General features: G+C 43.3%; 2 protein-coding genes across 2 annotated transcripts; one reads left to right on the top strand and one right to left on the bottom strand.

Moving 5' to 3' along the window:
• Nucleotides 1-9043: 9043 nt before the first annotated feature.
• Nucleotides 9044-19472, bottom strand: LOC143326671 (YTH domain-containing family protein 1-like). The gene is made up of 6 exons (XM_076740454.1): nt 18992-19472; nt 18130-18154; nt 16759-16838; nt 14635-16287; nt 14465-14509; nt 9044-13680 (listed from the first exon to the last, which is right to left on the bottom strand). The coding sequence occupies exons 1-6, from the start codon at nt 19016-19018 to the stop codon at nt 13654-13656; spliced, it is 1857 nt and encodes a 618-aa protein (XP_076596569.1). The 5' UTR covers nt 19019-19472; the 3' UTR covers nt 9044-13653.
• birc7 (baculoviral IAP repeat containing 7) lies at nt 19285-24928 on the top strand. The gene is made up of 9 exons (XM_076740455.1): nt 19285-19514; nt 20456-20463; nt 20921-21514; nt 22080-22179; nt 22363-22444; nt 22588-22633; nt 23411-23620; nt 24460-24525; nt 24688-24928. The coding sequence occupies exons 1-9, from the start codon at nt 19285-19287 to the stop codon at nt 24885-24887; spliced, it is 1536 nt and encodes a 511-aa protein (XP_076596570.1). The 3' UTR covers nt 24888-24928.
• The last annotated feature ends 137 nt before the right edge of the window (nt 24929-25065 follow it).

The following is a 25065-nucleotide window of genomic DNA, read 5'->3' on the forward strand; positions in this document are numbered from 1 at the left end:
GTCAACACCATCATCTTTTAACATTTAGCTTCCACCAGCTCACTCGGGACCACCCCTCTGATTTTCAGCTCTGCAGTAATTCTAAAATTATTTTGACCATAAAACCTAAACACAGAGGAGGAAAAATGGACGCATTAAATGATATAAAATGTTGGGTTTGGTCACACTTTCGAGCATTTCCAAAACGCTCCTCCATCAGCCTGTCAGTGGAGTTGCCCCAGACTTGAATACAGCTGTATGCAAAACCTCTCTGATGCTCCAACGCCCAAACCTCTCGACTGGGGCCTACCCAATCTGCAAAAAAGTGTGGGGGATGGGAGAGGTCACAGGGGTGAGGCCATAGGGTTTGTGTAGCGTAATCACTCACAATCCATTTTTTTTAAAAAAAAGATATATATACTGTCATATATCCAGCAAACCATAAAAGATGTGTCAGCCAGAGAAAATGTACAAAATACAGGTCAGAAAATACATAGAAAAAATCCCACATGAACAATATGAATCAGGCAAAATTAGACATAGAACTATAATACTTTCTTTGATTATTTGTTGTTAGTCATGTCACAATTTCCCACAAATGCACGACAAGATCACCATTTCCCGCTTTCTCAATCCTCCTCTTTCTCTTTCACTCCCTCCCTAATGATGTTTGGCTGAGGTGCGGGTTAATTGCAGGGTTAACTGACAGCGCAGAGGAGCGGTGGGCTGCAAATATGAGACGAAAGCAAGGTTTAGTCACAGTGTGTGAATGGGAAAAGCTGTGCATAAGTTTATTGAATTGTTGCAGCTTTGCATGCTGTGTGTGTGTGTGTGTGTGTGTGTGTGTGTGTGTGTGTGTGTGTGTGTGTGCGCGTGTGACAGAGGCAGAAAGAGAAAAAAGAAGGACTTGTGTGTCTTTGTGCTACTCCACATGCACTTATAAAACAGCATCAGCTGGGCATGAATGAGCATCAGTAAGAGCAACGCTTTGAAGGGAGGTTAAACGTGCGCCTTTCATGTGAACGGCTGACATACAGGATTTGTGTAAAACTCACCTCAGCAGTGGTGTCACCTCTGCTCTCTGTCTCAGTGGAATACCAAAAAAAAAAAAAAAAAAACCCTGTCTTTGCTGCCAACGCATTACACCCATTGGAATTTGACTTGTTTTACAACAGCTAGTAATGAATATCTAGTGGGTAAACGCTGCTGGTTATTCAGTGTGTCCTGGAGTCTATTTCCTCTCCAGCCTCCTGACTGCTCAGACTGGAGTACATGACTGAGCAGCAGCCTCAGTGATGTACAGGCTAATGATAGCATGCATGAGCGAAAGACTTCTCCGGCCATATGAACGCACAGACACATATACACACGAATACACACTCAGGTGAATTTTGCATCATATATATATATATCTGTGCCATTCATTCACACAACAATCACCACACGCCTGAACACTATCAGCAGCATCATTCCAATCTAAATCTTCATATCATTAATTCTGGAGGAGTAAACACGCACACACCCACACACATTAAGATGCAGACTTAAATGTGTGCACAAATACACACATTTAGGGAGAGCTCAAGCGAGATCTGAGATTCAGCAGCCTTTCAAACGAACAATATACGTTCAGAAACAGACAGGATAATGATCCTTTTCTACTGGCCGTGTCACAAACAGATCAATGCAAACAGCTCACGACATTTATCAGACAGAGTCAAGGACCTCCACATTAGTACTGATGCTCACCACGCTGGTCAAGTGGCTCAACATTATTGATATGGAGTCCACAAAGCAAAGGACAAATGTAATTCATTCATCTATAAAACATCCAAATGAGGAATTGTTAGTGTGTGTGTGTGTGTGTGTGTGTGTACAAGCCATTGCTCTGAGACACACAAGTGACAGTCCATCTCTCAACGAATGCACAGAGCAATTTTTCTCATTGTGAAATGATGAACAGTGACATTTGGGATTTCGGGTCATTCTGCTTTGTGAGGCCAAAATTCAACTGACAGTCGCCCTCGACACGCAAAAGTGACTTTTAGTACAACTTTGAACGCATAACACACAAACACTTCTTTGCTCGTTTGCATTTGGTCCAGTTTGGGTGCAGGGGTTTGATGTGTGTAAAAGACTTAATGTTTTATTGCTTGCATGTAGCTTGTGCAAGGAATACAACATGAAATTAAATTAAATTAAATTAAAAGTAATAAAAATTAAAAAAAATAATAAAATAAAATAAAATAAAATAGAAAAGACTGGACTTTCTAACTGCACAAAAAAATGTTAGCAGGTTAAAAATAATTAATATTCAGTGAGAGCAGTGATCTTACGGCTACAGTGTTTGATAAGTCTTAACTGTATTAGCTATCATCATATTTCATATGAGCTGTACATTACCATGGGAAGCTAGAAACACAGTAATAGGAGACGATGATAGTAAATATTAATTTAGATGACAATTAATTTTCTAGGAGAAGAAATAAGATGCATGTTGTAGAATTTTAAGAGCATGATTTTAGGTAATATTTCTGCATCAATATAAGCTTACCTGTGACCATGTGGAGCACATTAGCTTTACTGAGGCTCTAAAAAATAAAAGCATGGTTTATCCTGAGAGCAGGTGTAACACACTGTATCCAAAGTACAGTAAAGTTTTCCTGCAGCTTCCAACATCTCTCTCTCTCTCTCTCTCTCTCTCTCTCTCTCTCTCTCTCTCTCTCTGTCTACTGTGTGTGTGTGTGTGTGTGTGTGTGTGTGTGTGTGTGTGTACAGGACCTCGTAATAGTCGACTTGCATGGTTTAATATAGGCTACTGTTTGTTATATCTTGCCATATATTACCATTTCTCCTTGGAGGGGCCCCTTGCATTCAAATCAGCGGCTGGCTGCCTGATCGTAGAGGACAGCTTACTAGGCCCCTTGAATTGTTCACCAGGAACAATAGATTCTTTTGTCAACGTGTTTCTCTTTCTCTCCCTGGACAATACTAGAGGGTCCTTCTGGCTCTCTGCACTTAAGAAATGTTTGCAAAATTACACCTCTTTATATGCCTCTCAAAACAAGTAGCAGTGCCAGTATAAAAGTGTGGGAGGTTTAGGGGAAAAATGCACCGGAGATTCGTTTCTTTTCTCTTTGATAAACCTCAGTCAATATTTTAAAGGACATTTCCTGCATTTAAGAATGTCTTAACAACATGTTTGATTTTTTTTTTTTTTTTTTCCCTAGGGCTATTCACTAGATTGAAACATTTGAGTCTGTAATGCTGAATAAAACAAGAAAAAAAAAAGCAGTCCACGTGTCAGGTAAAAAAAAATTTCATGGGAAAATCCAACTAATAAAAATAACACTTTTTGAAAATGAATATCAGCTGCAAAATTAGCATCTCTAACCATCTTCCAAAACCTTGATGAACGCATTAATCCCACAAAGCGTCCCTGCTCACCTGATGAAGGTGATTTATTTAGACTCAGGGTGTCTCCTTGCTGTGTTAGAGGAGAGTCCTGTTGTAAACTATAAGCTGTGTATCTGCATAACGAGCTTATAGTCCGGAGCTGCCCACCGGGCCGCAGCGCTGACCTCTCCCTCCTCCTGATGAATAGGCCCATAAGCAGATGCCCAGCTGTGCCTATTCGGGCCTTCAACAGCATTTCGGAAATCGGTATGATTTCCCTGGGAAAGTTGGCTCTCCACACCGGGACAATTTCTCCAACAATGCCCACTATTTTAACCTGCCATCGGTATTTAGTTCATTATTATTATTATTATTATTATTATTATTATTATTATTATTATTATTATTATTATTATTGATAGTAGTAGGCTCGTGGTAGTAGGAATATGTAGGCTATATTCTAATGCGATCAATAATTCAGTAAATTCAGAAAGGTGAATATGCGTCCAGACACGACAGAATGAGGCTTTTCAAATGGGTGGAGATATTGTTAGATGTTTGTTAGCTTGCATGATGTTTGCAGGGGAATAGAGCAGCATCAAGGTTACAGCATGCAATAAAAAAAATAAAAAAATAAAAAAAGGTTTTATCACACATATATTTCAATTATTCTTGATTTTTTTTAGCTGTATCCTTTAGAATCGACATGTTTTCAATAAAATTCCAACATAAAGGGCGTTTAGTCCGCAATGTTTGAAAACATATTACTTTAAACTGAATTATTCTTCGCATCTATGGTGTGATTTTGCTGAGAGAGAGTGAACTAAACTTCCTGCAGTGTGCTGAATGCACGAGCCCTGCCTTGCAGCCTACCTCTGCATGCGCAGTCTCGCCATTTTTCACTCAGCTGTTTGCGCCAACTTCGCGATGCACGGGGCCATGGCGTGCGCATTTATTGGCGCACCATATTGAAACGGAACAGTGTGTTTCCATCACCTGGTTTGAACCTTTATTTCTAAATGGTCCACTAAGCTTCACCTGCTCCAGAGAAGCACCGGAGCTCACAGAGTCAGGCGGGGAGAAATTCTAAACAGCATACATATTTGTTTTGAAATGCTTTTGGTGACAACTCGGCGTTAAACTCCAGCGCGGCACGATTTCAAATGCACAGAAATATTTTCCCAGCCTACCTCAAAAGTCCAGGGGCCGCAGCTCGCACAACTGGGGCCGACTCCCCTCTCTCTTTTGTTGGGGCTATTGTGGGGGGCTGCGTGTTGGGATTGGGGGTGTAATGAGGGGGCTGCGACCCCCCGATGGGGGTGCATTTGCTGTCCAAAGACCGTTAGACAGTGGCTGAATGAATGGGGCCTGGATGTCATTGTAATGCACAGGGACAACTCCCCCTTCATTCAGCTTAAGATGTGGAGGCCGCTCAGCTCTGCAGAGGGAGAGATGAAGGAAGAAAAAGCAACTGCAATTCAATTCACAATCTGGCTCTCCCTTTGCTTCACCGTGCATGTGCAGAGACGCGGAGGCTATTTTTCACTAAAGTTAGGCGTTGTGCCGCTGCACTCGCATGCGTTTTCTGCACAGATGAAGGCCCGCGGTTGCACAAAATGGAGAGAAGATGCGATGGAGCCAGGGTGCATGGTGCATGGCTGGAGGATACCCGCAACGACGAGAGTAAGACACTGAACAAAGGATTTTGAGTCCAAGCCAGCGTGGATTTATATAGGCTATATTTGGACAGAGGACGCTTCTCCTGTAGCAGGTGGCCGCTATGCAGGCTGGGTTATTACATTTTTCTCATTTTTTTTGGCAACGGGGAACCAAAAGACCAACAAGCCAAACAAATGGCTTGCATTAGTGAATTGACTTGCATTTATGTAAACGCAGGAAGCTCGTTTTGAGATGTAGATTGCGACGGAGGCTGAGATGAGACAATAGGCACGTCGGTTAAAATAGTTAATAATTGCGTTTGTTTGGGAAAAAAAGACCACATTTGCGATTCTATGGGCTCAGTAATCGAGAGTAAAGGGAAGCGGTTTCATCCTAAACAGCGCTGACTGTTCCTGCTCTCCATCTCTTTGTTCAGCCAACAGTGGGAGGTAGACACAAGCTACGGAAGGAGGGAGAAACATTTGAAAATCCAATGACATTTTCTTCCGGGACAGAAATCAATATATTCCTGTAGGATTTTATTGGAACGGCGTTGAAATGCGTTATACGAACACGATTGGCACCGTTAATAGAACCTGTTCAAGAAAAAGATCACATATAGGCTGAATTACACAAACTGATGATGGGCTGCAGACTGCAGGCCCGTATTTGGGTCAACTTGCAAAAACAATTTTAAAATTAGGAGAAAGAAAAAAAAAAAGAGATGCCAAGTCACTTTAGTCAAATTATCATAATTATTTTTTTTTTACTAAAATTCTTATGGAAACACAAAATAAGCATTTGAGCCTTGACATGGAAGCAAAAAACAAAATATGTATTCGACAGAAATCCACAGTTATGTATTTAGAAGAGCTGATAAATATTTAGGCCTGACTGTAGGTCATAACACCAAAAATGCATATGTTTCTATCAAGCCAACACTTCTAAAACCTAAAAAAAAATGACTGTTTTCAGTCCATAGCCAGAGCCCACAACGGGGCTACTGTATTTATATCTTATCAAATAACCAAACAGACTATAGGGAATTTCCTCCAGCAAGGTGCTAACAGTGGTGCATGCATACATGACAAAACGTGCACCTAAATGTATCAAACTGTGTATCTTAAAATATGCAGCACATATAAATAGTCCTTTACTATCTTCACCTTTCACGCAAAAATTTAATGATGCACGCTGTAGCAGCATATGGTTTTAGCCCAGACCATCTGGGATCACAGGCCACAGGCCTTAGAAGAATAACCGTCAACACTCTCACGGTAATCTTATGCAGATTTGGCAGGCGCACAGTTCTGGGTGGATGTTGCGCACGTTTCGTCCCAAAAGGAAAAGTATTGCATGCTGATATGAGCCTGTCTGTACCAGGGATGTAATGGAGGGTTAAACTGCAGGACAATCAGAAAACCAATGTTTAAAATGCAAAGTAAAAGTCATCCACCTTTTGGCTGCCATTACATCTTGGCATAATTTAAGCACAGAGGCCAGTGCGTTGGGGATTGGACGCGAGTAAAACTTTATTCGGTGCTTTTTGGAAAATATCTTTGCCTCAAGATGGTCACAAAGTACAGGTCACACTTAAGCCTGTCCACCTTTCTATTTACCACAAGGCTGCAGCCTTGGTTTGTAGCAGCGATTAGCCGCTGGACATGCACCTGCCTAGGTAAAACGTTCAAGGTGTAGGTACTCAGGTGCACCTAAGCGATAGCGGAGCTGCCATGTTATTTTGGATTCCTCCGCGTGCGGGCTCTGCTCAGTTGTTAGTAAATGTCGACCATCGGCAACAACTATTATCTGTGAGCATAAACAGTCGTCTGCCCCGATGCATGCATGCATGACGCGCTGCAGAAAGTCAGGCCGGTGGTTTCAAGGACATTTGGGGCTGATGAGGATTTGGTTTTAATGGGGGGAGGTGAGGAGGAGGGGAGGGAGGGGGCTTGGGCCCCGGGCCATGACGTCATTGTGCGCCCATGTAATCCTCTTGCGCTGAAGCCCAATCAGCAGAGACTCGCAATTGTCTAGGATGGGAAGAGAGGGGCGCTCTAATCCGGGAGACAGTGGATCACACAGCCCGAAAGAGAGAGAGAGGAGAGCGAGAGAGGGGGGCATGCATCCAGGGCTGGATTGTGCCTGAAATGGGTCAGATTAAAAAGACACGAACCAAAAGGAACCGACTGACTCTTGGTGGAGAGAGGACCTTTCTGAAGACGATGAAGCCACTTTTTTCCACCTCACATGAGAAAATCAGCCTCCCGACCACACGAGCTTTAGGGATATGCTAGAGCGCGATGTGGCGCATAGAAGAACGACGTGCCTTTTCCTCCACGTATACTGTAGCCTAATGTAAAAGTAGCCATCCGTAGTTTGTCAGCTGCATGAGAGGAGAGAGGAAGCAACGCGCGTTCTGTCCGAGGGCGTTGATCGTGGACAAGTCGGGGAACTGCATTCAAGCCAAGTTAAATGGAAAATACAGCACTCTTCGCAGTGGGATGTATGACTTCAAACAAATAGCCTTGTGACGTGCTGCCATCGTTGCCTTCTTCTGTTTTCCACTGTTGTCTTTGTGTTCTGGGTCAGGCTAATGCTGTAAATTGAGTGGTTTTGAGGCAGGACAAAGCGAGAGCCTGTGTAGCTTCAGCTGTCATTCTGTGCGAGGTAACCTGCCAGAAGATGCGTAAAGACGCACCAGCACAGAATTCAAGAGTAGAGGTGTTTGTTAATGCTATGCTAATAACAGGGTTTTCGGGTGCAAGCGTTGCTTCACATCCTTTGAGTATGGGCCGTATGCTGATGGGGTTTAACGCCGAGCTGTGGCGCAGTGATATCAATATTTCCTCGCGTGGAATTCAAAGAGGCGCAGGAGAAGAATGTGGCCGCACGCTATAATGCTGGTGTAGGCTATAAATCGGCTTTAGACGTGAGTGTCTACTTGCGTGTGTGTGTGTGTGTGTGTGTGTGTGTGTGTGTGCAGGCGCGCGTGACTGTGCTGCAAAATCGGCTTTAGATTTGTGGATGCGAGTGTGTGCGTGTGTGTACGCCCGAGCGCGCGCACGGAAGCGGGAGCTGTACTTAAATCGCAGTCATGCAGTCTTGCATCCTCCTTGGCGGCAGATGCTGGAGGTTTGAGCGTGTGGAAGTCAGACGGGGTTAGAGGCTGCCGGCCGGGCTTCATTCTGCACCCATCAGCAGGGTGAGAAGGCGACTTCTTGAAGGGTTGTCACTCTGCGTGTTCACAGCGGACCTTGATTTAATGTCCATACAATTAAGGCACGCGGTGAATGCCAAGAGAGGTATCTGCACAGCATCATGCTTCACATTTTATCTCTGCGTTATTTCAACAGGCCGCAGGCTTTTGTTTACTACTTTGACCCTTAATGTTACAGAAACAGGCCCTTGCCGCCGACCACAGCAGCAGGATAAAGCTGACTGCTGTACTGTCACTCAGTAGCGCGTGAGCGTGTGCATGCGCAAGCATGTGTATGCGTGCCTAAGTGTGTGTGTGTGTGTGTGTGTGTGTGTGTATGTGTGTGTGTGTGTGTGTGTGTGTGTGTGTTGCTTTGACTAGGTGGGCGCAATGCGTACTTTAATAGGCTGTTATAGCATCAAATCAGGTTACCGCCAGTTAACTTCTATTTCATCTCTTTAGTCCCGAAATGTTTGTTTTCAGTGTTTTGTTTTGTCAGATTTATCCAAAAAATGTGAAACGCAGAATACGACGCAATTGGACTTTCGCCAAGTGGGGTCAGTGGCCTGCCTCTGGGTTTTACAAAAACATCCTCGGGAATCATTTTAAATTCACGACCATCTTAACTGCAGCTTTACTTTTTATTTTATTTAGGACCTTGATAAAAGGCTTGTTTCATTTTAAGTCTGCTGCGCAATTTGGTTTAGCCCTCGGAATAAAACCTGTTTTATTGTCAGGCATGAGGTCAATATATTTAAAAATAGGAGAGATGACCCAAATATAAAATACGAAAATAATCAATACTCAGGCTTTTTAAAAAATCTAGACTAAACCGAGGCACGAGTTAAAACAGGCCACTGCCTCTGATGCACCGGCCGCGAAGCCTGCCTACAGATTAAAACAGCCAAACGGTGTCTGATCACGGAAACATCCATCGCTGTTAACGCTAAATCCTTCCCTGTTGGAGCCTGTGCGGCAGTCTCTATGTTACAGCCCTTTTGTGACAGTTTGAAATATTTCACAAAATGTTCCAGCGGCTTAACACCGAAGCTCTGTAAACCACAGCCTCAGTTGAAATCGGTCTAGAATAAATTGTGTCATAAGCCAAAGTAGGCCAGCAGCTCCAGCCCGCCGCACCTTCACTGTGTGGCTAAAACCTCAGGCCTACAGCAGAGGCTCGACAGCCCTGAAGCGATACAAGCTGACGATGGCTGCAGCGTTTCAGCAGGAAGGAGTCAACATATAGAAATGTAGGCGAATCAATGCCACCTACAGGCGTCCTTCTGACAACGCACGGCAGAAGCTGTAACCCAGTGAAGGCCGCAGGACTTCAGACTCCACTAGACTAATTAAACAAACTAAAAGTTAATAACTGAATAATTACTGTTTAGACCAGCTACCCGGGCTTTCCTTCTACAGTGCTGTGCAGTCATCACCGCTGCAGAAGATTACAGGAAAGGGTTTTTTTTAAATTCAGCTCAGCTTCAGGTGAGATTAAATTAAAAAAGAATGACAGAATTTGGCAAAAGCTGTTTCTTCTCTCTTTCACATACTATAGGTTCAATACTGGCAACAAGTAATTTCAGGTTCAAATATGATACGGTACATTAAAGCAAATGACCAATATATAAATATAAGCAACCTAAATATATGTCTGTTTAATCAAGATTCTGAGCATTGAGTCAAATCCAAATATCTCATTGTGGGGTGTTTGTTAGTCATTTATTTTTGCCACCCTGAGCTGCAGATTAATACACAAGTCTATAGAGCGGACAGCCTGAATGTGATATTGTTTGCCTTTTTTATTTTATTATTTTTTGGTCTCAGTATGGATGCATGCTTTGTAATGATATGACAACAAATAAAGCCTGAGCTGCACTGAGTCTTCTGCTTGTTCTTGTGATTATTTTACGGCGAGCTGTACATGGCAGTCATGCCAACTTTGCACCAATTTGCAGACTTAAATCTGACGTGACTTCTTTTTCAAATGGAACGACCGGCGCTGATGATTCGCACCAGATACGACAAAGTGATCTCTTTCTCTTTTGGAAGCGTATAAATCGTTGCGTGGAATAAAATGCTATTACATTTGACAGTCATGTAGCTTTAACACAAGAAAATCACCATTTCCTATGAAATCACTTACAGTGTTTTTAATCCCAGTTAGCATTCTTCACTTCATTGTGCGACTGGATCGTGCCACCAGCAGTTCCTCCAAACCAGGAAATCAGCACCACGGAGAGCTCCTGTCAGGGAAGGAAAGAAAATCTATTGTGGAACAAATGTGCAAACCTGTGCTGAACACCAAAATTATGAAACATTTTCACTGCCTAAAACACGACGTGTACAGGGCATCTCGGGCTGAAGACTCGGACGACCAAATAACAGTTTTGGCAGACATGTACATGGATGTAAACCTAAAGCCTCCAAAGTTAAATTAGTCACTAACCTGTCCAATACTGGGCACTCGTATATGACAAATATGCCATTTTCTATCAGGCAGCTGCACTTCCATTAGTGCGCTCCATCAAATTCTGTTGTAGGCCACTTGAACCTGTGGAAGCAGAGGTCTGCTTTAGTATCAGTATTCAGAGATTCACTGTAGTCAACTGTAATAGCACAATGAGAAAAGACAATGGGAAGACCCAGCTGAGAAACCCTTTCAGTGACATTTAAGCGGCGGAGCTGCCCTACAGACCTTCCACTCTTTGTATAAGGTCACAGGAGGCAGCTGTTTACTCACTAACAGAGAATTCACGAGATCAAGACAAAGTAATTTCTGAACGGACAGTTTATTAAGGCTTGATTTCTTCTATAAAGAAAAACCAAGATCGATCTTTTGAACAAGTTATGCCCACTACAACTGTGGTCTAGAAGATAATCAATGTTTATTTAATATTTTCACGTCATTAATCCTTTTGTGGTGTCGATACATAGAATTTCATGGCTAACCTGACATCCCTCTATTGCAACAAACATCGTCTGACAGTTATCGTGCATGTAAGCCTCGTACTAAAATCACAACCAGTTCGTGCTTCCTGAGGCAAAGACGGCTGTGGCTGCGGCTCAAGTCTTCGGTGGCATCCTTTAGCTTCTCACCTCCCCCTGACTCTAAACGCTGGTTGGAGAGAGCGGTGTTGGTGAAGGCAAACATGTGAAGGGCGTTCACCGTATTGCTTGGATCAACCGTGCTATTGATTAGTGCAGGTTTAAAAAAAAAAAAAAGAAAGAAAGAAAGAAAAAAGAAAAGAAGAGATGGAGAAGGAAGGATCCTGTTAGAGGTCAGTACAAGGGATTACACTGGCCAGGTTAAGAATACAATGCAGCTTCAAACATCTGGAAATACAGCTGTGAAGCATACTCAAGTGACCTCAGCAGTGTGCAGCACCTCTGCCATCTCAACGATGTAACGGGGTAAAGTTGTGACAGAATCAAAATAGATCATAGAGCATGAACACGGTCTAACAGAATCGGAAAAGACCAAACAACTTCACGTGAATGAGTTCAGGCCACATTACCTGAACAGGCGCAACTGCTAATCTCATCTGTTCCAGTACAAATACTCCAAACAGGCGATTGTGAACTGGGATCTGAGTATTTGATTTAGGTTACCATGAAGCTACATCAGATTTCACCTCTTACACAAATACACAAAAATGTCAAAAGGAGAAAAAAGATCCCTCCATGTGAAAGAGACGCCGCTGGCAGCGTTCCTCTCTGCATCATGGTAACCTCACAATCCACAAAATACTGAAGGGACAGTCCCAAACTAATCAAGGGGAGAGCGAGAACTGGCTGATCTCAAACGCTGGCTGACAAATAAACCGCATTCTGGCTTTGAATGCTCTGAAATGGCTGACACGAGAACAGGGGGACAGCGTCCTTTAAAGGACCGTTAAGTAAACAACATCACCACTCTCACCTCGCAGACAAGCTGCAGGGTGGATAATAGCTTTTTCTAGCAGACTTCCTATATTCTAGCTTGCCATGCATGGGCACACACACATCTATTAGTGACTTCTTTTTTTTAAATATCCAATCTTTTTCATTAACATACCTGAAAGTACTTTACTGTATCATAATCAATGGTTTCAGGCTAGAACAAAATATTTTTTGCAACAACCAAAAAACACACAGAAACCACATTTCATTCTTATTTTTTTCTTACTCGATAGTAAATCAGTTACATTAATTTTTAGGTTATACATTTTTAGGCTTTCTCCATGAATATATAGGCTCCTACGTTAAAGCTTAGCATTACGACCAACATGATAGACTTAGCAAAACCAAATTCAAGGGAAAAAAAAAACAAAAAAAAAAACAGAGGATTAAGACAGAATGATGGTGAATGGACAAATACGTGAACCCTCCCCCCATTTTGTGGAACAAAAAAAAAAATGCATAAGCGACAATTCTTTCAATGTAGTAGTTACATCATTACATAATTCTGATTATAAAACAATTTAAAATGGTGGATGCGACAATTCTCTCAGACTGGGTTGCGTACACAAGCAGAATCTCCTGATGAGACATACAAAAGACCCCTTCAAGACAAACATCAAAAGAAAGCGAAGCAGAGGGGTGTGAGGGATGTCAATAGTACAATTTTTGACTAAAATGGTGAGAGTTCTGGCTGTGGAGGACACATCCGTTATTTCTTTCCCAGAGGCCTTTGCAATTCCTCCTCAGAAATGTCTCGAGTCCCGTGTGACTTCACACTATCCCTGATTTCTCCAGCAGTGTCACTGTTTGAGCAGTTCTTTTGAGAAGTCACCAATAATTAGAAAAAAAAAAAAAACATTAAGGCTCCAGAAAACAGGTTTCTGAAATGAAAATTGTCAGTAGTAAGCCAAAAAATAGAGATTTTGTTGATCTGAATGAAAAATAGATAAACCATTGAAGTTTTATTATCGCACAGCTCCAAGTCCGACATTGCCTTTGGGATCCTCCAACCCTGTTGGCACAGTTAAACCTCTGAAGCATGGCAATGTTGCCCCCAAATGGACAAATAGGGGCAGGACACATCCGTTCCTGATTGTACTGAAATATAAAGTGGCAGATTTTTTTCTCCATGGTGCAGTCAAACCCTGATTCAATTGGAAAGAGGAGGGGGGTGGGGGCAGGAGAGAGAAAACCAGTCTGGTGAGAGAAGAGTACGAGATGGAACGGGAAGAAAAATATCTCAAAAACCTTAACTAAAGAGTGTGGCGGTGGCTAGGTAATACATTAAATCAGCTTGTTATCCCTGCACAAGAAGTGGGTGGTACATGGGGCGAAAAAAGCACAAGTCTCGACAATGGCAGAGATTCACCAGGATTAAATAGAAAAAAAATGAAGGGCTTGGTTGCATTTCATATTCTTCTGTCTCTTAAATCAAAAGTCCTAGTGTAACTGTTGATCAAGCCAAGGATAAATGTCTTCTATTGTTTATTCCTGTTTTGGCGCTCCTGTTTGGAAAAGAACAAAAAAAAAAAAAAAAAAAAGACATTAGACATACAAACATTACATAACAGCACTGTAAAGTACACTTTGATGAACAGAGGTCTATGGTCATCTATCTAAAGTGGTGATCAACTATTAGATCATCTTAAAATTTTATACTCTCTGTGTGAAGAACACAATCAAGATCTATCACCAATAGCTGTTAGAAAAAGGCCTCTCCGCTTGTGAGGTCGTCAATAGCTCAGTTTCCATCCTAATGTGTCGCAAATTGTAAGAGAATCTCGAGAAAATCGGCAAAAGAAAATGCGAATGAATGCTTGTTCCCTTCCTCTACAATTATGCAATTATTAGCAGTTGGTTCATTGAGATAAGCAGTAGGTGGCACCAATTCTCCATTCGGGAAATCATTATATGTTTGCAGAACAACATGGTGCGACAGGATGACGTAATTGAAAGACACGTCAGACGACGAAAAAAAGAACACAAGATTGAAATATGACACTTCTGTTTGGTTCATGAATGACTGTGAAGAGGGTCAAACCAGATCTGAATCGACAGATACTACTACTGATCTCTGAGCAGAAACAGCTGATCAGCAATGTGAGTTAAATGTTGGCTAAGTCAGGATTTGTTCAAAAAAGGAGTTTCCAGCTTCCATTAAGTGCACGAACTCCAAAACTGAGAAAGTATTTTGAACCTTTTCTGATGTGATACTTGAAAATGCGCATTAAAATATGTTGATGGAAACACAGCTAATGATGCTAACAAGACAATATGACAATTCCTTACCTGATCCAACCGAGAGCGGTTCTGTATCTGAGGAGGTTCAAAAGTCTGTCAAGAGGGGTACGTAAGAGGAAACAGAGGGAAAAAAAAGACAAGAATTAGTCTCTGAGAAACAAATTGAACAAAACATGAGCACGAAAACACTTAATTCAAATCAAAGGTACTGTACCCACCTTGCGCACCTCCTCCTCTTCTTCCTGCCTCTTCTCATAATGGGAAAAGTCATCGAAGATGGAGGTGGTGTGTTTGTAGGTGGCGATGATCTTGAGCACCTGTTTGGCCTTCTCCAAAGGAACCTCCTGGGTATCACGGGAGTTGGTCACTGGCTTGTTGTCGTTGTTCTCCAGGCGGATGTGGCGCAGCTGGCTGTTAGGCACGTCCTTAACAAACAACCAGTCCACGTCAAACTTTCCCTTCCACTTGTCCTGTGCCCAAACACCGGCACTGGTACCATAGTCCACTGGTGAACGCATCTCTGCCACACCGCAGAAATGACCACTGCCATTGACACTGAACAGCAGATACACGGGGCCTTTACCATTCATGGCCCGGAAAGCCGAGTCCAGCCGCTTGTTGCCGTGCTCTGTGCTGCACCAGATGGAGTACTTGATGGAGCGATGGATATCGTCCTCAGAGTAGCTCTTAATGATGAAAACACGACCATTCTTCAGGTTCCATTCAAAGTCCTTGGGATTGTAGCTATGGGAGGCACGCAGCTTGTCCAGCACTGGGTGGGACTCTGCACCAGGTCCCTGGCTGGCAGAAGTTTGGGGTCCACTGTTCCCACCCCCAACCATACCCATCATACCACTACCATCTTGGCCAGGGCCACCCTGCCCATAGCCTTGGTTGCGGTTGCGTGGGGCAACCCAGCGGGTCTGGGGTTGTGGGGGCTGGGTGTGGTTTTGGTAGGGCTGAGGTGGTGGCTGATGGTGCTGGTGATGGGGGGGCTGGGGCTGTAAGGCCATAGGCTGCATCTGGGGCTGCACCAAAGACTGGGGAGGGGGGGGCTGCATGGGTCCTTGCTGCATGGGGCCTTGAGGTGGCAATCCATGAGGGAGGCCAAGAGGCTGCTGCTGTTGCTGCAGTGGAGCTGTGGCTACTTTAGTCACTGGGCCCTTGTCCCAGGTCCCAATGTTCATGTTGTGTTTGATGGGTGGCGGGGGAAGAGCTCCCCCTGGATTGGGCATCCCTGGTTTCACCTTAGCTTTCAGCTGCTGCGGTTTGGCAGGCTTGCTGGCAATGGCAGCCCAGGAGGTGGGTTTGGGTGGAGGCATTCCAATAGGTGTGGCTCCATTGCCTGCAGCTGCCACCGCAGGGCCACCAATCACAGATCCCACAGCCTTGACTCCTGAACCCTGGCCAGTGACATCGCCTCCGATCTTCAAGCCAACCATACCCTGCTCCAGGCTGTTCATACCGGGGGCTTTATTGAGGGTGTCACTGTGAAAGCCCGTCTGACCATCAGGCACCAGGGTGCCCCCCAGGGAGCTGGGAGGATAGCTGTAGCTGCCACCGTAGGCTGAACTTTGAGTCTGCTGGCCCTGGGAGCCACTTGTGCCCCAAGCAGAGAAGGCAGGGTTTTCAGGGAAAAAGTTAAACCTGTGGGGGTAGATGCTGCTTCCCAGACCCCCCGGCTGGCCAAACACTGTGTCTGGCATGAAGTGATGGTCTCCATTACTCAAGGGTCCATAGGGGGTCAGGTATGGAATAGGGGGGTCCCCACCTGTGGACCAGGGTGCCTCACTGAGGGGATACGGAAATCCAATGGAGGGGGCGTAGTAGCTGGACAGGTAGGGGTCGGTGATGGACTGGTAGCTGTTGTTCTAGATGAATGAAGGTCAGCAGAATCATAACATTAGCAAGTGACTTACTAACTTAAATTGCATCCATTTTAGGGTGGCCATTGACATGATTTACATAATCTATAAGATATAATTTGTCTTCAGAATACTTCTGCTGAGACATTCATATCATGTTATGTTTTTACAAATCTCTGTCGGACAAAACAAAATTTGAAGTTGTTGTTTTAAACATAACAGGAGTTTTTAATGCTTAACAGAGGTATACAACTCGGTGCTTGGATAACCAGTTTGATTATCTTATTATTGTGCCACATTTGCCATATTGTGACATACATTTAAAAAGGAACAAAAAAATCAGTGTAACAAAAATGCAAAACTGATTTGAGCGATATGATCTTGTCTTAATCCCTCTAAGCTTTAAATCTATGCTTTAATCATATTCTTTTAGTATTTGCTTTACACTTTTCTTCAGACAGAGATATTTGGATTTACCTGAGTTGATTGACCAGTGAGGTATGGCTCAAAGTCATTGTCATGGACAGTCTCCTTCTGATGTAGTGAACCATTTTGCACTGCAACAAACAAAATTACAATAATGTACATTTAAATATACATGTGGGGATGAAAAGGTCAGGTTTTGAAGAGACAGGTGGCAATTGTTGTTTTAGCCATCAAATTGTGTTGAGTTTATAATGGTGTGACCTGGGCTCATATTGTCAAAATAACACTGCATATTTAATTTGGTCTGCTCTGACACAGCACACAACACTATAATGACACAATACCATTTCAATATTTTAGCCACATTATTTCATGCAGACAAAAATGTGTTTGCCGTGGTTTGGTTTCATCAATATATTGGTGGTGTATCAAGATTTTTAGTACCCAAACCAGTCTGTCCCTCTTGCATTGCCCTGTGCTCTTCCAAAAAAAAAAAAAAAAGAAAAACAAGGGAAGAAGAGAAAATCAGTGAGCCATGCCAGACAGCCCTGTGGCCCTTGAGACAAGCCTGTCCTGGAGGTGAATCAGTCTGTGGCCTGCAGCCAGCCAGACCTGCAGGTAAAGAGTGAGTCAAGGCCTATCTGTCACTCCACCTTGTCCAGCAACTGCATCAATCAGACGACTTGAACTCCATAAAAATACGATTACGGGGCCATAACAACAACGTTGCCAACAATAATGTTCACGTGGAACTGACAACAATGAATTCAGAGGTCATTAAACTTTAAGGATAGAGACAGAGCCAATGCATTGACCCAAATCTGGAATATGATTGGAATATCCTCTTGTGCAGGTTAAACTTTGCATAAGCTTCATGGGCTTGGACATCTTGTCATCATCAGTAAACTAAGAAATAAAGTTATTTCCCCTATGAGACACCTGCCCTTTTAATTGCATGGTGGATGTTTACTCCAGTGTGTACGCAAGTATGTAACACTGCACACATTTATACCACCGGTGCCCCAACTCAATTTTCAAAGCCCATATCCTGATACTTCTAATGAACATGTTCACCATACAGTTAGCCAAATTATTAAAGGAAAAAGTATTTTCCTCCAATTATGGTTACTAGGTGTACAGATAATGGCAAAGTGATTTCTCATCCCGCTCACAACTCTGGGTTTCATTTAAAAAGGATTTCATTTGTACTTTTTGTTGATGCTGTGCCAATCCCCAGCACATTCTATTTAATTATTTTCCCACAATATTGTGTAGCCTGACAGTAGTGTAGATCTGAGACAGAGCCAGACTCCGTGGACGGGTGGTCTATGTTATGTTGATTTTGTCTGAAAATGTAGGCCCGGATTAAACAAATACCCAACAAACTGTCTTGCTTCAGTCCTCTGTGATGCTCCAACTCACCTTTAGATGCTTGTCCCTTTGATCTCTGCATCCATTTTGGATCATGAAAAGAAGAAAAAGGAGACCACATGGATATTTTTAGTTGATCTGAGATTTCACACATAGGTTGGGACTGAGTACAGCCCCTAATGTTACCAATCCATCGCTCTGAAGCTGTACCTTCAGACTACTTCCTGAAGAGAGGAAATGCAAAACATCCACCTAACGTTACTCGTGAAAGCTGTAGACTTACAGCTGGCTACAACAGTAAATAGCATTTATTTAGTGTTACACACATTGGTGTGTAACTTGACTTTGTTAACCAAGCGGCTATTGTTAGCGATAATTCACGCACAACTTCGCTAGCTACACGTAGCCCTCTTAAAATGGCTTTATAAACGCCAATAGCGTTTATGCAGCCTGTAACTTAGTTTGCCTTAAAAGACTGAATATATTTAGGCTATTGTAGACACCATGTGGATATTTATGACACCTTCAATAAAAAAAAGTTGAGATTCACTGAATAAGTTACGTTAGCTTAAACCTCTATTTCTTTCAACGTTAGCTTTAGGTTTCACGTTTTCAATCCATTATTGGGGAGTTTTATCTCTTACACTGGTGGAAGAAACATATGGTCTCAGTTCAAGATGCACTTAACAACCTTTTGCATGCCATCGTATACATGTCATCTTTCCTAAATGTCCATTAAAACATTTAGCCGTTTAACGGAATGTAGCTAAGTTAACTTGCTAGCTACATGCACCGGCCAACGTTAGTGGCTAGCTAGCACTTCCGAGGAATAGCCGTAGCCCAGTAAATCGTTAACGTTAGCAGGTAGCCAGCTTGCAAGCTCTCTACAGGCGAGGTACATCGGCCTTCCTACCTGAGGGTCAATGCTTGTGGCAGACATAATTCATTAAGCAAGTCCCTGGATTCTCACAGAGCCTGGGCTTGTGACTGGATTTCAAGCCCCGTGATTTGAAAGCAAGTTCACAGCTCAGTTACAGTTAGCTATGTGGCTAGTTGTGCCGCTTAGCGTGTGGCTTCTGGCTAGTAGTTGTAGCGCAGGCTCAGCTGTATATTTTCCGCTGTGTGCACGTATCCCAACTTCCACAGTTCAAGTGTGTCGCCTCGGCTACTGTGCCCGAAAAAAGTCCTGGTTTTCAAGTTAACGTTATGTGTCGCCGAGTGGATCTCTCGGATCTTGAATATATGTATCCTCGGCCGCCTTTTACTTTGTCTTTATTATTCCAGAGAGAGAGAGGGAGAGAGAGAGAGAGAGACACCTCCTCAGTTACGTTAAAGCCCCGTACACTTCCCCAATGGCTGCTCCATCCGGGCTTTGAGCCGCCGCTGCAGTTCTCGTCGTTCCCCGCGGGGAGGCAAAACTTAAGAGCATCCTTTCTATTTAACAAAGTAACTGAGATTAACGTCGAGCAAAGATAGCGAATGGAACAACCCCATGAACACTGCTACTTAAATTAAATGTACTCTAGTCTTCCTTTCACCGGTGCTATTTTCTGCTACCTCTGTGGGTGTAAACAACGCCACAGGGGCCATCAGCAGACTGCGCTGTGCGGTTGTCTGCAGGGTTCCTCTGACACGGTTCAGTTCAGTGAAGTGCTCATGTGAGGCTTTCTGGAATGAACAAGATGGCACTTTGTGCAAAGAGGCCACGATTTCTTAAACACTGCAAAGTTTGACGTCTAAAGCATCAATCAAATCCCTCGTGTGGTTACAGTCTATCTTGCATCCAGATCTTTGCCAAGTTACCAGGCTGAGATGGAAAATCATGGATAGAAATGTGCCTGACTGTTATGAGAACTGTGTGTGGTCATGGCGTGAGTTCCTCATACTATGCACGTAGTACATCTGCAAGATAACTAATATGATAACTTCAGCAGAACAAGCATTGAAAATGAACTGGTTCAACTCTGGCCTGCAATAAATCACAGTAGTTTTTACTCTCTTCCACCACCAGGAGGCAGCAATGATGCACCCACAACCCCCTAAACTCTGACAAAGGTCATACCTCTGTTTATAGCTATTCACTTTCACAGGCTATACATCATAATTATACGAGATTAGGTTTTGATTTGACTATTTCAAATGTTGACGTCATTCTAGACAGAAGTGAAGTGATTTAAGCCATAGCAAACCCTTTGGCACATACAGCAAACCCACACACAATAATGAAAGGGTGCACCCTGAACCTCCATTTATTTTAGCCTATTGTTCCTTCACAGTACAAGTAAGAACACACATCTTATTATTTTGTGTGTTTAACTAGTTAACCCCTCCATCTTCATTATTAATATTACAAACTTGACCCACCCAATAAAGAGACACATCAGAGTCAACACTTATAAGATATACAAGAGACACTTCGGTGCTTGTAATACTTTGAAATGTCAAGTTTTCTTTGTTATGAGAGAGGAAACTTGTGGGTATTTGTTGAAATCTGACCTGACCCTAATGGAGAAGCACCACAGAGCTCTCTGTAATCTTTTAGAGTTGTAGGTTTGAATGGTTTTCTGTTTTTCAGCTGTAAGCTTTAAAATTACTTTGTTGTGCTTAATGGTATTTTTGATAAATGATATCATTTCAATAGATTCGTTGTTCGGCCACAGCATGCTCCTGAAATGCTTTCCATGGTTAGCCTTTTTCCTAAGAGGCGCAGCAACATGGCATGTTCAGGCTTTCATTCATTCAAGGATCAATGAGCATACATTCTGGCATTTGGTGGCTTTTCTGGAAAGCAGTCTCCTGTAGGCCGCTGTGCAGGCCCCCGCAGCTGATCATATTATTTCAGCTGGTGTGCTGCACTCACCTTCAGTGCGCGCTCCACTATGGACCGCAAAAGGGATGACTGGCACAGGACAAGAAGAGAAAGGAAAACCTACATGCCACAGAATGACGGATGACAGCAGTACTATGCTTCACATCCTCGAGGAGCCTCGGATGCGCAGAGAAGGGGAGAGAATTCGAACTTTTCACAACTGGCCAGCAGATGCGCCTGTCACATCTGGAGACCTGGCCAAGGCGGGCTTCTTCTTTCTAGGCCCTGGAGATAAAGTCCAGTGTTTCTGCTGTGGAGGGATTTTAAGATGCTGGGTGCACGGGGACAGCCCGGCCGCAGAGCACAAGAGGCATTTCCCCACTTGCAGCTTCATACTGGGTCGAGCTGTGGGAAATATACCGCTCCAAGTCGGATCCTCCGACTCTGTGGACGGCCAGCTGTTGAGTCAGCTCCAGAGGATGACTATGGATGACCAGGGGACAGCTGGACAAGCGGTCTACCCAGAGATGGAGGCGGAGGATTCCCGACTCACCACTTTCCACAACTGGCCCACGGAGGCCTCAGTCCAGCCAGATGTTCTCGCCAGGGCAGGATTTTTCTACACAGGTGCTCACTATAAAGCCTTAAAAACACTTACATCCATATCATCTGCTTTCTTTAATATTTTATGAGCAACATTTAAGTACCCACGAGTATATTTCAGTGAAATATTCAGCACTGACCCAGTCACTGCTGGAGTGACCTCTCTTTGTTAGAGAGTTCGTGGTACAATTGTCCTGCTGAGTCATGATGTTGTGGACAGAACAACCTGGACAAAGCTGGGGCTGCTAAAGAAGTAGGGCAACACAGCTTCAGGCAATACACAGGCTGTGGGGACAACATCATGAAAACCAGCACAAAATAATACAATCAAATAAAGTAACCTGACAATGAGTGATGCTTTACTGGATCTGACAGTGTTAGTTCTGTTGTCTGAGAAGGGTTGATTCACCTTTATTGTAATTCTTACACAGTTTTAGTTTGTGCATGAGATTGATTTCTTGTTCATTTTGGCATATGGAGCCGTTTTTTGTGTATAATGGGATGTTTTGTCTCAGATTGTAAAGCTGTGCACGCTCACAGAGCCTCTGTCATCACACTCTGATCACAGTAGTCCTGTACATCCCGACAGGTCACGGTGACAACGTCAAATGCTTCTACTGTGACGGGGGGCTGAGGAACTGGGAGCCAGGAGACGACCCCTGGCAGGAGCATGCCAAGTGGTTTCCACGGTAACAGCAGGATTCGTCACAAGGCAGATATACAGACATCAGCTGAATGCATCATTTGCTTATTTTTGGAATGGCATTCATTTTTTTTTCACCTAAATACATAAATACAGTGTCATGGTTTTGTTTTGTGTTTTGCATTTCTGGCTTGATCAGATTATAAAACAGCATCTTTATGTTTCTCAGATGTGAGTTTTTAATCCAGTCGAGGGGGCAGGACTACATCAGCAACATACAGGATGCCCATTTCCACCTGGGTGAGACTGTGGTGAGAGTCCTTATCCCTCTTATCTGCTCAGCATAAAATCTGCTTTGCATAAGGAACACATGATAACCGCACACTGACAAATGAGCATCTGCATTTAAAATCATCCATGACTTTCACTGCAAATCCAAAATGTGTTTTTCTAGGGTGGATCACAGACCTCCACAGGCAGAGATATCGGCTCCAGAAATGGTAAGTCATATAAACGTGAACTTCAAGGCAGGGAATGATGGGTAATGTACCAAGAACATCAGGGAACTTTATTCCAACTAAGTGGACCTGGATAACAAGATAGCAGCAGCGCTTTGATGCCAGTAATTATCTTTGTGTATCCTGCAGTGCACTGAATCAAAGTGTCAACATCCACTCAGACTTACTCACATAAAAGAGGGAAAGGTGGAGCAAATATTGTGAGCAGCATTGCAAGTTGAGCAAATGGAGGGGGAAAAAAAAGGCTGCATCCAGCCGACTGAATTATTCTGAGATCAACCTGTGTGAATCACTTTGGTTTGAACAGGCTTGAAGGATGAAAGCATACCTTTGGAATTAGACACTAAACAGACAGATCCATTACTTTTCTTTGGGAGGTGGCTGAAAATGAAATAACTGCATGCTCAATTACTTGAGCTAATGTTTGCTATAGGATTGCAGTAATTGGGGAGCGTTACGGAAACCCATTTGACTGTTGCTCATGGTTACAGGGCAGTCATGAGAGGGCAATTATTCCATACAATGAAGGAATCACAATTATAATCCATGTCAGCAGATATACAGAAGAGGTCTCTGGTTTGAAATGTTAATATATTGGCAGATGAAGGTAAGCTGCACAATTTGTCATTTATTTCCCCACTTATCTAAATAGATTTCTTATAGTTTATATAATATCTAGTGGATATGTGGATGGATTTGTTTTCCTTTGTCTGTGGCTGGTCTCTGGTCTCATCCTCCTCTCTTCCTCCCTCCTCTCAGATATGGTCGGAGGTCTGGCAGCTTCCTCGGCCATGCTTTCTCCCGTGGTGCAGACTGTGCTGCAGATGGGCTTCGAAGCCAGCTTGGTGGAGAGTCTGGTCCAGACCAAGTACCTTTTGACAGGCCAGCACTACACGTCTGTGTCTGACCTGGTCACTGACGTACTGCAGGCAGAGCAGGAGGACAGAGAGAGGGCGCCACAGAGCAGAGGTAACAGTCAGTGGTGGAAAGTAACTTTACTCTACAGCTTTGAGATACTCGTACTTTACATGAGTATTTCCGTTTTCTGCTACTTTATACTTCTACTCCACTGCTTTTCAGAAGGAAATGTTGTACTCTAATATTTACATCAAACATGATGAGCTTATAAAATACAGCACATTGTGAGAGATTAAAAAAGGGGGTTCCAACCCTTTTGGATGGTGATCTCTTACAAGAAAAACGTGTCACATTTAAGGTGTCTGTGTGTCACCTCTAAACCTCACAGATTAGGATCCATATGAAGGCCTAGCAAAGTCAAATTATTCAGTATTTCACAAACAGCAAAGGTAAGTAAAAAGTCCAAAAAAAATGACCACAGAGTTTAGTAGCAGAACTTTGTTTCTTCTTCTTTCCTACTTAATGAACCATCTCACTCAGATTAATATTGTGACCCATCATATGAGGTCTGACCCCCAGATTGGAAACCACTGGACATCCTCAATAATAATCTGTTATAATGTGAATAAAGTACTTGACAAGTACATTTTGCTCATGATACTTTTGTACTTTTACACGCAGGACTTTTACCTGAGTATTTTTACATTATTGTATTTTCACTTTTACTAAAGGAGCTGGAGTCCCTTCCACCAGTGGATACAGCCAACTAGAAGTATAAAGGCTCAGCATGCTTAACTGTTGTCGTTTTCCACAGTTCAAATTCAATCTGCTAAAAAATCAGTCATTTTCTGACTGTTATATCTGGGGAGTGTGAGTAAAATGAATGGTAACTCCAATATCAATGGTACAATGGATGTGTAAATTCCTTCTTTTTTCATGTTTGCATCCAGAGTCAGAGATGAGACAGGGCTCTGGTGCTGGAAATGTGAGGACACAGACGCCCGTGAGAGAGAAAGGTCAGAGGTCAACGCCTTTATGATTTGCAGGAAAAAGCTACTTTTGTGCTTATATTGCTTTTCATAATCAATTTCACCGTTGAGCTGCGGACACAATTCAGACACAACAGTTAGCTTGCACATAGTCTGAGTTTTTAACCTGTCTGTGCTTTCTGCCAACAGTGAAGGACCCCAGCCCAGAGGAGCTGCTGAGGCAGCTGCAGGAGGAGAGGACCTGTAAGGTGTGCATGGACAAACTGGTGTCCATCGTCTTCATCCCCTGTGGTCATCTGGTGGTGTGTGGCGACTGTGCTGCCAGCCTGCGCCACTGCCCCATCTGCAGAGCTGTCATCAGAGGCAGCGTTCGTGCTTTCATGTCCTAAGGCTGAAGTGAGAAGCCACTGATATTCAGGTGTTGCATGAGTGGCCTTGAGTTTCCCTCTGTTCTCATATCCCCTTGCACTGATTAAAAAAATAAAGATAATTGCTGGTTGCTTGTGTTATCAGAGTTGTACAGATATTTTTCTGTAATAAACATTTCAAGCTGTTCAATATGTGTGT

The sequence above is a fragment of the Chaetodon auriga genome, chromosome 10 (assembly GCF_051107435.1).
Source record: "Chaetodon auriga isolate fChaAug3 chromosome 10, fChaAug3.hap1, whole genome shotgun sequence".
Lineage (NCBI taxonomy): Eukaryota > Metazoa > Chordata > Actinopteri > Chaetodontiformes > Chaetodontidae > Chaetodon > Chaetodon auriga.